A 13,316-nucleotide genomic window follows, 5' to 3' on the forward strand; every position below is an offset into this window, starting at 1 on the left:
TGTGGGGTGCATGATATGGGCTCTGGTTAGTAGATCCAAAGAGGTTCTTCTGCCCCTCTACTCTGCCCTGGTGAGGCCACATCTGGAGTACTGTGCCCAGTTCTGGACCCCCAGTTCAAGAGATACATAGAACTGCTTGAGAGAGTCCAGCACAAAGCCACAAAGATGATTAAGGGAATGGAACATCTCTCTTACAAGGAGAGACTGAGGGAACTGGGGCTCTTCAGCTTGGAGAAGACTAAGAGGTGACCTTATCCATGTTTATAAATATGTAAGGTGAGTGCCAGGAGCATGAAGCCAGGCTCTTCTCAGTGATGCCTGATGACAGGACAAGGGGCAATGGGTGGAAGCTGAGACATAGGAAGCTTCATTTAAACATGAGGTGGATTTTTTTTACTCTGTGACAGCAACAGAATTCTGGAACAGACTGCCCAGGGAGGTTGTGGAGTCTCCCTCTCTGGAGATATTCAGAACCTGCCTGCATGCATTCCTGTGTGATCTGGTATAGGTGATCCTGCTCTGGCAGGGAGGGGTCTTCAAGAAAAGACTGGATGAGGCACTTAGTGCCATGGTCTAGTTGATTGGCTAGGGCTGGGTGCAAGGTTGGACTGGATGATCTTGGAGATCTCTTCCAACCTGGTTGATTCTATGATTCTATGACTGGGTGATCTTTCGAGGTCCCTTCCAGCCCCTAACATTCTGTGGTTACTTGGCCACGTGTCTGAGTGCTTAAAGCTATGTATGTGTGTAAGCACTGGTATGTAACTTGGCTGTGTACAGAGTCTGCATAAATGTAGGAAACATAATCTGTTGTAATTCCTTACAAATCAGTCTTCTAGAGGTTCTGAGTAGTCTTCGATGTCAGCATAAATATGCATTGACATTATTCTCAGTTAAGGTGGTGGTCTTTGTGAAAGCAGATTGCAGGGTGATGTCATGTTTTAAAAGTTGAAGTAAGAAAACATGAACTAAAAAGCATCTATGAAGCTAATTTACAACATGGAGGCAGTTTTTATTTGACAGGGTGGACTTAGAAATTCTTATGAAAGTCAGAGATGTAGACTGATTCCTGCTGACATAATGCACACAAATGCAGGCAGAGGGGTGTCCCATAGACCTCCTATGGGATGTGCAGTCCATCTCCAGCAGGGATAGTAACTTCACAATATATTTCTGATGTCATATTTTAGCTTCTGTAAGGTTAGGAAGTTTCTGATCTGGTGCCTCAATGGGAATGCCTGGGAAACAACGTGAAATTGTAGCTGGAAATCTCTCAACTTCTGTCCTGGCTGGCAGTGTCAAAAATCTCTGCTGAGAAATGTGAGGTCCTTTGATGTTTAAAGTGTAGCTGGCTGAAATTGTTAGACTTTTCAGATAAAATTATATTTAAGCTAGTGCTAAGAAACAAAAAGTTGGCTGGTGGACAGATGTATCTCAGCTTTGTGGTGCCTGTCAGAAGATTTTGGGCTATTTCCTCATTACGTGTGCTCTCTCACTCATGGCTGGCCTGGCAGAGTCTGCTTATTCTCAACTGGATTAGTTGAATGAGGTCAGCTGGCAAAGGCTGACCATCTATTATAGGGCACCACAGGAAAGGATCAGCTGGGTTAGTGGCTGCTAGTGGTAGAGTGCTGCTGAGCTGTAGAGAGCACTGAAATGTCTGCCACAGGCACAGCTGGTGGGAAGGGCTGTGCGTGTCCTTGGCATCATTAGGTCAACCTAATGCCACATTTCTTTAATGTGCTGTATAAGGTGGATGTGCAAGCCACTGGAAAAACTCACAAAGCAGAGGAAAATGTGAGGTGATAAAACATGGTGTTAGGTTTGGATTAGTAATGAGGCTAAAAAGTGTGATGTTAATTTCTGGCCTGACTCCTGTGAACATGAATGCTGAGGATAAAACGTGTATCATGTGTTTTGGGGTTTCTTTACAAATACTTGGATCTAGCTGGTATTGGCTGAAAGTGGTCATGACTTAGGCTCTGGTATTGTTTGAACTGTTAGATACTGATTGTTTCGTTATCCTTAACTTCATGCTGGTTGTGTTTCCTTTTCTGTGAAGTGAAATACGATGTGATGGAACTGCGTGAGTGCAGACATGGGTGTGAATTTTGCCTGTTACAGTTAAATTTGCCTGTTTACAGTTTATAAATCAGTAACAGAGGTGGGTAGATTTGGATGGCTGAGCTGTATCTGAGGTTTAGCTGTGTTTTAAAAGATTGGTGTTAATATGAGTGTGAATTCTCAGGTGTATCTTATGTTTAATTTTTGCACTTGCCTGTGTAGGTTCGAAAGCATGTGAATGACCTGTATGAAGACCTAAGAGATGGACACAACTTGATCTCGCTCTTAGAAGTCCTTTCTGGAGACACCTTGGTAAGCTTTTAGATCAGAACACAGTGGTTCTAGTTTGTGATGCAAGTATTGGCTCTGTTTGTTATTTTCTTGCCTGTAGGCTGCTGGAGGTTTTTTCCATGTTTTCTGTAGTGTGCGACTCGATACCAAAGACACAAGTTGCATTCTGCTGTGAATTCTGTGGGGGAGTGCAAACTGTTCTCTTCATTTTTTGTGGTCAGTGAGACTTCGTTTCAGATTAGGATAATGTGCAGTTCTTTCTGTTCTTCCCTCTTCTTTACAGTTTTCTTTTAACAAGTGCTGGATGCTTACTACCCCTTCTCACTAAAGGGAGTAACTTACAAGCAGCAAGGATTAAATGTCCCTGAAACTGTCTAACACACTCCTCAGGTGTCATTTCCTTTCTTTGTGAGCATTACTTCCCTTGCTTTGTATTTGTTCTCTTCATTATGTTATTCTTTTCATGCTCTTCTTTTCATTTGTGGTCTGTCTTGTGTTTTTGCTGTCCTGTCTCCTGCCTGTTATGTTCATTAGCCAAGAGAGCGAGATTTTTTGAAGACCTTACGGTTGGTGAGTTCAACAGAAGCATGCGCAAATGAACAGCATGAGGATGTGGAGGATGAGGATAAGGGGGTAGGTGTCGACCCCCATAACTCTACTAATGTAGTGTTTGAAGTGTGGTGTCTGCTAATGTCAATTCCTAGCTCGGTGTGCTGCAGTAGCCTGCTGTAGAGAGGACGGAAGAATTCACATTGGTAAACCAGGCTATGTGTTTATGACAGAGGTATGATACAGACCTGTTTTTACTCAGCCTCTTTGCAAGTAGCTAAAACAGAAGTGTTGAACATTTCTGTTTGTTTGCTTTTGTGAACTGTACAGACCCCTGGCACGAATCTGTGTCAGACAGCGTCACTGAGATGCTGCAAAACAATCTTTTCAAATAATAAACAGAGAAATGCCATAGAATCAACCAGGTTGGAAGAGACCTCCAAGATCATCCAGTCCAACCTAGCACCCCGTGAAACCAAGATTTTTGTCTTTTACTTGCAAACAGTATTGCCCATGCAGAAATATTCTAGACAAAAGCTTCAAGGCTGTCTTTAGTCAAGTCAGTGGCAAAAAAATCAATTTGTATTAATTAGAAGCACCAGCCTGCTGTACCCGTGGTGCATTTGGCATAATATTGGATCGTATTTTGAAGTGAGGTCATTCAGACACAGTTCTATTTGTTAGAGTTTATAAAATGTAGTAGTTATTTTCATCAAAGTAGAAGTGACAACTCTGTCTAGTGGTTACTAAGCGTATGGATTGTTTCAGGGTTTATATTTTCTCCCAGCAAATGCTGTTTCACTACACTTTAACCTTTCAGAAGGGAAATAACCTGTTAATGAAGCATAAAGCGCTGAGTGCTTGTTAGTCCCAGTGAGCTGTTTCATGCCTTTGTAGACCTCGCATTAAAATTAGTGTTTGCCAAAGCAAAATGCTGTCCTAGGGCCTGAGTGCCGCCTTGGCTCTCTGTGTGATGTGCTGCAGTTGTGATTTCAGTGGAATTGCTGTGCTTTTTTTTCTGGGGCATAACATACCTCAAACTGCTGCATTTTAGCTGTACGTTAAAAAACCTGCATTTCCTTTCTGAGGTCATCTACCCAACTCTTTGTTGTGGAAAACCAAGCTCTAGGTGTGCAGCCCTTTGTTCCAACTGGGGAAGCTACTCAGTAGCAAGGGCTGTTGGAGGAAAAACAAGGGACTAAATTAAGGGTCTATAATGGAAACTTAAATTCTTTGTGTTTTAGTTAATGCTTCTTATTCAGCTCCATTTTCCCACGTTTCATTTTGGCAAGCATCTGATGCTCCACAGGGGGGAAAAAAAACCCCACCAGGCAGTTGAGGAAGGCTTGGGCTGGTACCTGTGTGTTTTGCAGTGACTGAGAATATGTTCATCTTCATGTCTGATACTGAGCCATTATAGTTTATTGCTTCAGTTTATTGCTGTGAAAGTTTGTGAAAAATCTGAAATAAAGAAGAAGAATAGAAGGATTTGGAGATGATATAAATTTAACTGCTTTCCCATTGCTGATCTGTGACAGCTAAGTATGCTTTTCTTCTGTCTGATTCTTCTTCTTGGTGATTTTACACTAATTGCATGCAGTTTGCCACGTTTCCATTGACACACAACTCGTGCTTATTTTACAGCATCATCTTGCTAGCTTTTGACTTTGCCTTGAGAAGGGTGACTTGTTGGAACTTTTTTTGTTACCTTTTGTAATTTTCTACCCAAATCAAGAATTTAAACTTGCACTCCAGGGCTGTATATGTTGTATTATTCTGTTTGGAGGAAGATAATGCCTTTGTTAGGTGTTTTAAGTCAGTGTGTATTGATAGCATAATGATTATGCAATCATACTCTAAATGGACAACATCACATCATAAAGTTGCATACAGAGGTAAGCTTTTTCCATCAGTTTACCAAAGAAACAACATAAGGGTCCATGACATTACTTATATTTTGCTTTGCTCAATAGACTGTACACCTTTTATAACACTATATTAGAGTTTATTTTCTGTGGGTAGATTCATGCAGGGCCTTCTTTAGTCCTCTTGGCCTTAATAATGTTCTGTGGGGAAGCAGCTGCTAGCCTTCATAGATCAAAGTTGTTGTCTGGGGCCACTGATCTCCCCTGCACCACACTAAAGCACTTCAGCTACCTTTAAAAGAGACCTATAATTGTTAAAATACACTTTTCCACCAAAGCTATTAGCATCATTAAAACTGTAGTGCTTCAGGTGTTCCCCATGGTGTCTTTTACATCAGAGAGTTTGTTCTTCTGTTTCACAAGAGAACCTCACAGCTGTTGTTTTCCACTTTTAGCCTCGTGAAAAAGGTCGGATGCGTTTCCACAGGCTGCAGAACGTGCAGATTGCACTTGACTATCTGAAAAAACGCCAGGTATGGTGAAAATGTTGATGGGAAATGTTGTCCCCTGCAGATCATAAGTAAAGAATATGTCCTACTTGGTCTTTTATGTATGCCATAGAGCAGCTGCTGTTGTAGGGTTGGCTTGATTTCATGCTTGAGATGGTTAGTAGAGATGTGGCAAAGGTAAGTTCATTGCACCCTTCTCTGAGCAACATGAAAACACTCCATGTGGTGTATGATATTAAAGAGGATAAAATGATAGGTATGATTCTCAGGAGTTGCAGAACTGGTGCCCTAGAAAGCCAGCAGAGTCAGTTGGGCTGCGGAAGATTCAGGCTTACTTTCATGTGTGTGTCTTTTAAGCCAAGCACTTAAAGCCCACCCATACTGCTGGGCAGTTTCTTTCTGCTTTTAAATTTCTTTTTAACACTTACTGTGTCCAGTTCTGGGCCCCCCAGTTTAGGAAGGACACTGAGATGCTTGAGCATGTCCAGAGAAGGGCGACGAGGCTGGGGAGAGGCCTTGAGCACAGCCCTACGAGGAGAGGCTGAGGGAGCTGGGATTGGTTAGCCTGGAGAAGAGGAGGCTCAGGGGAGACCTTATTGCTGTCTACAACTACCTGAGGGGAGGTTGTGGCCAGGGGGAGGTTGCTCTCTTCTCTCAGGTGGCCAGCACCAGAACGAGAGGACACAGCCTCAGGCTGCGCCAGGGGAAATTTAGGCTGGAGGTGAGGAGAAAGTTCTTCCCTGAGAGAGTCATTGGACACTGGAATGGGCTGCCCGGGGAGGTGGTGGAGTCGCCGTCCCTGGAGCTGTTCAAGGCAGGACTGGACGTGGCACTTGGTGCCATGGTCTGGCCTTGAGCTCTGTGGTAAAGGGTTGGACTTGATGATCTATGAAGTCTCTTCCAACCTTCGTGATACTGTGATACAGGGTTCTTGTCATAGAATCATAGAATGGTTTAGGTGGGAAGGGACCTCGAAGATCATCTAGTTCCAACCCTCTGCCATAAGCAGGGACACCTCCCTTTATTGCTTCTCCCTTTGCAATCCAGCAACGTTAAAGAATGTTCAGACATGGAAGGAAAAACCTGTCAATCCCCCTCCAAATAAATTGACATTGGAAACCTGCATCTGATGGGTTAATTTTAGTTAAAATATTTTTTAGTATTATTTGCTACTTAAAAGGTTTGAAAAAATATGAGGTAGCAAACCACAGATACATCCTTGAGTTACAAATGCAGATGTCTTTGTGTATTGAGTGCAATTGCCAACTGTCTTTTGGGTCACTGAATGATACTTGTGCCCAGAGAGGTCAATCCTGCTTCACTGAGATCAAAGCACCTTTTTTATTAACTGTAGTGAGCCTTTGAACAAAGGCACTATAAAGTAAATGAAAGGCTGCTTGAAATAACAGTGACAGCGATGTTGTTATGCAGTGAGAGCTCTGGACTTGTGCTGCACCATGCCTTGTTTTGCACGTGGTCTGCCATGCATAAAACAAGGCATGGTGCAGCACGTTAAAATGCAGGTGTAGCATCAGGTCACCCTGATGTTTATGAATGTGTGTGTGTCAGTGGGAAGTGCAAGTCTCCATCATGTAGCTGTGAATTGTGGTCTGAAGGACTTTGTGCTCCCCAGCCTCACAGTTTCATGAAGATGGCAGATCTCTGCTGTACGGAATGCTTGTAGGGCTTTGGTCTTCTTGGCAATTTGCCACTAGGACTTGAATTTGACTAAAGTTTCAGCCCCTTGTTAAGGTGTTTCTAAACCATGTTTATGAGGTAACTTGCTCAGGTTGGTTGTGTAACCTCCAAAGACAATGCTTACTGTGATTGCCACTCAGAGAGATCCTGACATGAGGGAAAAAACAAAGACAAGGCATATTTGATTATCTTGTGGAGTTGCCAAGCACAGACAGTTTTTATAATGCAGTGGGACAAAACCATTTCAAATTGTTGAGAGTTGCTTTTTGAATTATGGAATAAATCTTCCTTCCAGAGAGTGTGTTCTTGATTTGGGGGTGGTTGTGTTTTTGGTTGTTATGTCTGAAGATCAAGAGAAGGATGTGCCTTTGCTTGCTCAGTGTTGATAGGGTATATGTTAAAAAGCATGTCCATGTGACTTTACTGTAAACATAAGCACAAAATGCCTTTTATCTGAGTCATCTTTAGATGCTAGGCTGTATGGGTAGATAGAAAACACATGCAGAGAAATGTAATGAAATAAGAGAAAGAAAACAATTATTGGACTTTGGATGTGAGTTTATTGGAGTGGCAAAACCTCAGCCTTTGTTTTAATCCTGTTATTCGTGTTTATAGCACTGTGAATGAATACAGCAGCAGATGTGATAAGCTGTGTTGTCATTTCTAAGCCACTGATTATTTAACTGTGATCCTAAATTCCTAGTTCTGTCAAGCAAGATTGTTGTGTTTTGTCAGGCCAGTTCTTCTGCTGCTGAATTTTTGCTTTGGTGCAGGAGAGTGTGATGAGGAAGAAAGGTAGTGGTAGCACTACCCTGGGAAAGTGATAGAGCAGTTACAAATGAGGAGGAAAGGTAGTGGTAGCACTGCCCTGGGAAAGTGATAGAGCAGTTACAAATCATCATCTTATTTTCCTCTTCTATCATACCTTCCCCCTCTGACGTGAATTGAGGTGAAGGAGACCTGAGGAACAGACCTGCTATAGTAGTGATATCTGAGGAATCTTCTCAGCTTGAGTGGGTGGGAGAGGGCAGTTCCTGGCAGTCTGCTTACAGCCAGAATGTTATTTCTCTCTGCTCTACAGAGTAAAACCACAAGACTAGGCTCAGGAAGGAAGTAATGCATCCTTTGAGTGCTGCCTGTGTACTACAGGGTGTATTTGTGGCTTATTTATTTCATTTTGTCTTCACTTTCTTTCCATGTCTGCAGGTGAAACTGGTTAACATCAGAAATGATGACATAACAGATGGGAATCCCAAACTGACTTTGGGGTTGATATGGACCATAATTTTGCACTTTCAGGTAAGTCTAGCTGTGCTTGACATGTTTTTAGTCAAATTCTTGTGTACACTTGTAATTAATGTGCCAACATATGCAGGACTCTATGTGGGCTGTGGAAAGAGAGATTCTTTCTTTAAGGTAAATGTTAAGATTTTGATGATGTATCATATTTCATGATGTAAACTGGATGTGAAGGTTATGTCTGTTTACTGATTCTTTATCTGTGAAAGAAAAATAGGTTAAGGATGTACAAGATCCAAAGACAACAGTTGATATATTCCTTCTGGTGTTTGGACAAACTGGTCTTGGTTTTATCTGCAGACTTGATGAACATCAAATACATTAAAAAGTTTGACATCTATTTTTGTTCTGAATTTGGACTTCTCTGCTGATACAAATACTTCAGCAAGCAGTACTCTCATCTCTGTCAAGCAATCCCTAACAGTTCAGCATTTGTTTGTAGCCTGAGCTCTGGCCACATGGGTCACACTAGGTGGCACTCTGGTTGTTGGACACTGGCAGGATTGTGTACAGTATAATGCAGCCTTACAGTGTGTGGTGTTAAATTGCTCCTCAAAATGAGCCTTTCACAATGGCCATGGCTGTAGATGATGTAATTCAGATGACAGATAATTCTCATTTAGTGACTGCAGCATTGTTAGCACTAGATTCCTTGCTGTGCAGGCATTTTAAATGATCATGACATGATCATGTGGAAAAAAGTATGGTTCACTTAGAGCCTGCACTGGATTTCTGATGGGGGGAAAAAGGTCACTGCAGTACCTACAGTGAATGTAGATAAGATTTGTAAGGTGCTGTTGAAAACTCACTGTGCCAGTCTGTTCTACCTTGGTACTTGCCTACACATCCCTTTCTTTGACACCAACTTGCCATACACTGCATCCATCTGCAGTGAATTTGGGTTCAGATGTATCAATAAGTTCAGAAGACTGTGCATATTTAAATCTCACATAACCTTTTGACTTCACTTAGATTTTGAGTGAGGGAAAAATACAGACAGCAAAGTCTAACATCAGTCTTTTGAAAGAGATGAAGCTTCATGCCAGTAGCTGTGTTTGTGCATGGAGCAATCCTGTAAATATTGGTAAAATTCTGTATGGTGAGGTTAAAGTTGAAGTTCTACTGTCAAAGTTCAGGTGTTTATGGGGAGCTGTGCTTTTTTGCATTAAGCATCTATATTGTCCCTGTAATCTAGTAATCTGAGCTATAGAGGCTTAATCTATGCAGTTTGCATAGCCTGGAGAGTGAGGCAACTAACCAGCTACTAGAGGCTTGCTTTGTTTGACTAAACATGTTATAGGAGGTATGTGACACTCTTGTATCAGAAATATGACATAGGTCTTACAGGAAGCTCACTATCAGCTGGGAGGAGATAAACTGGATTTTAAATGGTGGCAAACATGTTTAGCAACAGATTTGAGGCCTGAAGGGTTTAAGTACAGTGGGTGTGGTTGCTGGAGCAGTTGAAATCACTTGTAGTAGGCTCCTAGAGTGTCTGCTGAGCTGTTCGACTGTCCAGTGTAGATGCTCAATGTCATCTGTGCTGACACAGCACATGCAGTGGGAAACAAGTTTCTGTGGTCTTGTGGTGTGTCTGCTATCTGCATGTAGATATTTCAGATAGTTTTAAGAGGTTCAAATGGTCAGTTGAGTTGCTCCTGATGTCTCCACTTCAGGGTGTGAAACATTGCTGTTCCAGATCTGCTCATTATACTAACTAGATCTCCAGGGGTTTTGGTTCAGCTTCTTAAAGACAGCTGAAGTGTGCTGCAGTATGCAGGGTATGAGTCACTAGATCCGTGAGGGACCCATGCCCTTCTAGACTTGTAGCTGGAGGCCAGCTGGGGTGTAGCAAAGTACTTTAGACAGCTTTGGAGACCCATGTTTAGGAAACTAAATCCTGTCTCCACTGGGTTGAAGGGTTTCTTCAAGACCTAGCCAGCATGTAAACATGAATATGTAAACAGCTACATTGAGGTGTTGTAATGAGTACTACCCCTTAAATTTTCCCAGCATTGGCAGAAGTAGTGCATTTTTCATTGAGGATAAGGAACTGTCTGCCTCTACTCCACCATTTAAGTGTATTCCAATAGCACTGCAACCTGGAAGGTAGTCAAGATGCTAATTTTAGTTGGTTTTTTTTTTGTTACTTTTTTTCCTGTTGTTTGTGGCTTCTTGTTTCTCTGAGTCATGGAATTTATCTGGAAGATAACAATTCCTCAAAATAGAAAATCATTCTGAGTATTAGACTGAATTTAGGAATGATTTAGGGGGAAAACGTGATGAATAAGAATAAAAGACGATACAGATTTGAGGATTATGTTTCTCTTCCCATCTGAATTATGTCAGGTGATGGTAATGGCTTTGTGATCTGATACACATAATTAGATAGAGATGCTGTATTGAGTTATACTACTGACTTCTGCAGCTGCTTGAGTCCAGGAATTGTACCTTCTTCTGTATCATAGAATCAACCAGGTTGGAAGAGACCTCCAAGATCATCCAGTCCAACCTAGCACCCAGCCCTAGCCAGTCAACCAGACCATGGCACTAAGTGCCTCAGCCAGGCTTTGCTTCAACACCTCCAGGGATGGTGACTCCACCACCTCCCTGGGCAGCCCATTCCAATGCCAGTCACTCTCTCTGACAACAACTTCCTCCTAACATCCAGCCTAGACTTCACCTGGCACAACTTGAGACTGTGTCCCCTTGTTCTATTGCTGGTTGCCTGGGAGAAGAGGCCAACCCCCACCTGGCTACAATGTCCCTTCAGGTAGTTATAGACAGCAATGAGATCCCCCCTGAGCCTCCTCTTCTCTAGACTAAACACCCCCAGCTCCCTCCACCTCTCCTCATAGGGTTTGTGTTCCAGGCCCTTTGTGGTTCCCAGTCATGAGCTGTTTCTCAGCTGAACTACTAGGGGCCTTTTCTGGGATTCTTCAACAATTAAAAAGAAATAACAACTTTCCAGCTCTCAGGTAAGGAAATGGAGTTCTTGGCATTTCTGGGACGCATCTGAGTCACAGCAAGTAAGAGAGGTATTAGTGCTCATTCCAAAGTCATCTTTAGATTTTATCTCTATCAATAGTGGGGAATCTGTAACAGGATAAGATTTATGAGTGCTTTGCTTCTTGTTGGTGGTTTTATGGGATTAATGGGGGGAAAAAAAATCAAACAAATGAGCTAAGTCCTCTTTTTATGAGCCATCACTGGACATAAAACCTCTTCTGTTCAGGGTCCTGACTTCTTTGGGTAGCTCAGTGGTGACTGAAAGCTGAACAGCTCTGAGAGCTGGAACAGTGGCTGCCCGTAGAGCTCAACCAACTCCAAGTATAACCTTTTGTTTGTGCTGGCAAGATGATGATTTTTTTTTCCCCCCCTCCCTTGCTCTCTATCTTGTGCTGCTTTAATTTTCGCTTTCTCTTCAGCTGGCTGTCATTGTGTGTGTGACCTTTGGGTTGTGCAGCAAAATGCTTGCTGATTATCTGGTATGCTGTTTTAGAATGATGAAATTACACGTCCCATTTGTGCTAAATGTTCCATTGCTTTTTGCTGTGTTGCATAAACAGAAAAAAAAGGTAAAAACACCCCCAAACGAACGAAAAAAAGACTAGAATCATAGAATCAACCAGGTTGGAAGAGACCTCCAAGATCATCCAGGCCAACCTATCCCCCAGCCCTATCCAGTCAATTAGACCATGGCACTAAGTGCCTCAGCCAGGCTTTTCTTGAACACATCCAGGGACGGTGACTCCACCACCTCCCTGGGCAGCCCATTCCAGTGGGTAATCACTCTCTCTAGATCCAAAACCACCTGAAATGCATTCCTAGTGGGCTTTTGATGATGATATTGCAGGGTAAAAGGTGCCAGGCATGGTTTGACTGGCAAAATGGAATAACCTTCCTTTTGCCTTAGCTAACTACATGTAACCAATGCTAAATCATTAATGTGCAAGAGCTGAATGGTCTCAGTGTTCTGTAAACTAACAAATTTGCGGGTATTTTGCTGTAATGTTTAATATACCTGTCCCATGTTAAGAAGATAATGCATTTTACAGTCACAGACATGCTTGACAGGTTGCAGAAATCTCTGGCTAAATGCAAACCCATACAAACCTGCATAAGCTGTTTTGTGTCTCGGTGGTAATCGTTTTGTTTGCCATGTCTTACTGTCAACCTCTTGTATGTGATTAATCAGCCCATAAAACAGATTGAATTGCAGACAAGTGTTGGTCTAATCCTTTATTGACATTATACTTCTTAGGGGTTTATGTGACAGTAAAAGTATCTTTCTAAACTCTCCTTGAGACTTTCCAGCATTGGTGGGTGTAATTTGTGTCTTTGATCATCTGGATCTTCAGCTTTAGCCAGCAGTGAGCTTCCATTCAGGTCTAATTATGTATTTGAGCCAACCCCCTGATGTAGTCCAGTATTGGCTATATTGTGGCAGGTCTCAGAGGATTCATTGAGAACTGAAGTAGCCTCTTTTGGTTACCTCTTCAGTGATACCTCTTTTGATGCTTTAGGATACCATATTTCTTTAGCAAACAGGCTTTAGAAGAGATTTCAGCTTCCCTTTTCAAAATCCCCAGTTTAATCCCATTTTCTCTGTCTCTTTTTCTTGCTGAGACCAAAGTTGTAACTTTATTGAGTTTCAGTTAGCTGAAAGTGGTGATTTTGTTTTTAATGACACTTTCACATAGCATCTTAACACTTAATATGATTTTACATAGTCTTTTCTAATATATAAAAACCCCCATAACTAATATAAACTTAAAATCCAAGTCCAGATGGAGAGCAGTGACAAGGGGTCCATGCCAGGACCTGTGCTATTGAATAATTTTATCAGTGACATAGTGGGATCGAGGGCACCATCAGCAAGTTTGCAGATGACACCAACCTGTGTAGTGGTGTCAGCACACCAAGGGAATGGGAGGTCATCCAGAGTGACCTGGACAGGCTGGAGAGGTGGGCCCAGGTGAACCTCATGAAGTTCAACAAGAGCAAATGCAGGGTCCTGCACATGGGACAGAACTCTCTT

The 13,316-nt window shown here is 42.3% G+C and overlaps 1 protein-coding gene across 9 annotated transcripts in view; it reads left to right on the forward strand.

The window, feature by feature from the left end:
- DST (dystonin) overlaps positions 1-13,316 on the forward strand; it is a 337,092-nt gene that overhangs the window by 128,423 nt on the left and 195,353 nt on the right. For 8 of the 9 annotated variants that reach the window (XM_064145796.1, XM_064145803.1, XM_064145797.1 and 5 more), the window contains 3 exons: positions 2,287-2,376; positions 5,225-5,302; positions 8,183-8,275. In XM_064145796.1, coding sequence (XP_064001866.1) covers positions 2,287-2,376; positions 5,225-5,302; positions 8,183-8,275 — 261 coding nt within the window. Of the gene's footprint in view, positions 1-2,286; positions 2,377-2,889; positions 2,989-5,224; positions 5,303-8,182; positions 8,276-13,316 lie in introns of all 9 variants that reach the window. The other variant, XM_064145802.1, reaches the window with a different exon arrangement.

Source organism: Pogoniulus pusillus, chromosome 7 (genome assembly GCF_015220805.1).
Source record: "Pogoniulus pusillus isolate bPogPus1 chromosome 7, bPogPus1.pri, whole genome shotgun sequence".
Lineage (NCBI taxonomy): Eukaryota > Metazoa > Chordata > Aves > Piciformes > Lybiidae > Pogoniulus > Pogoniulus pusillus.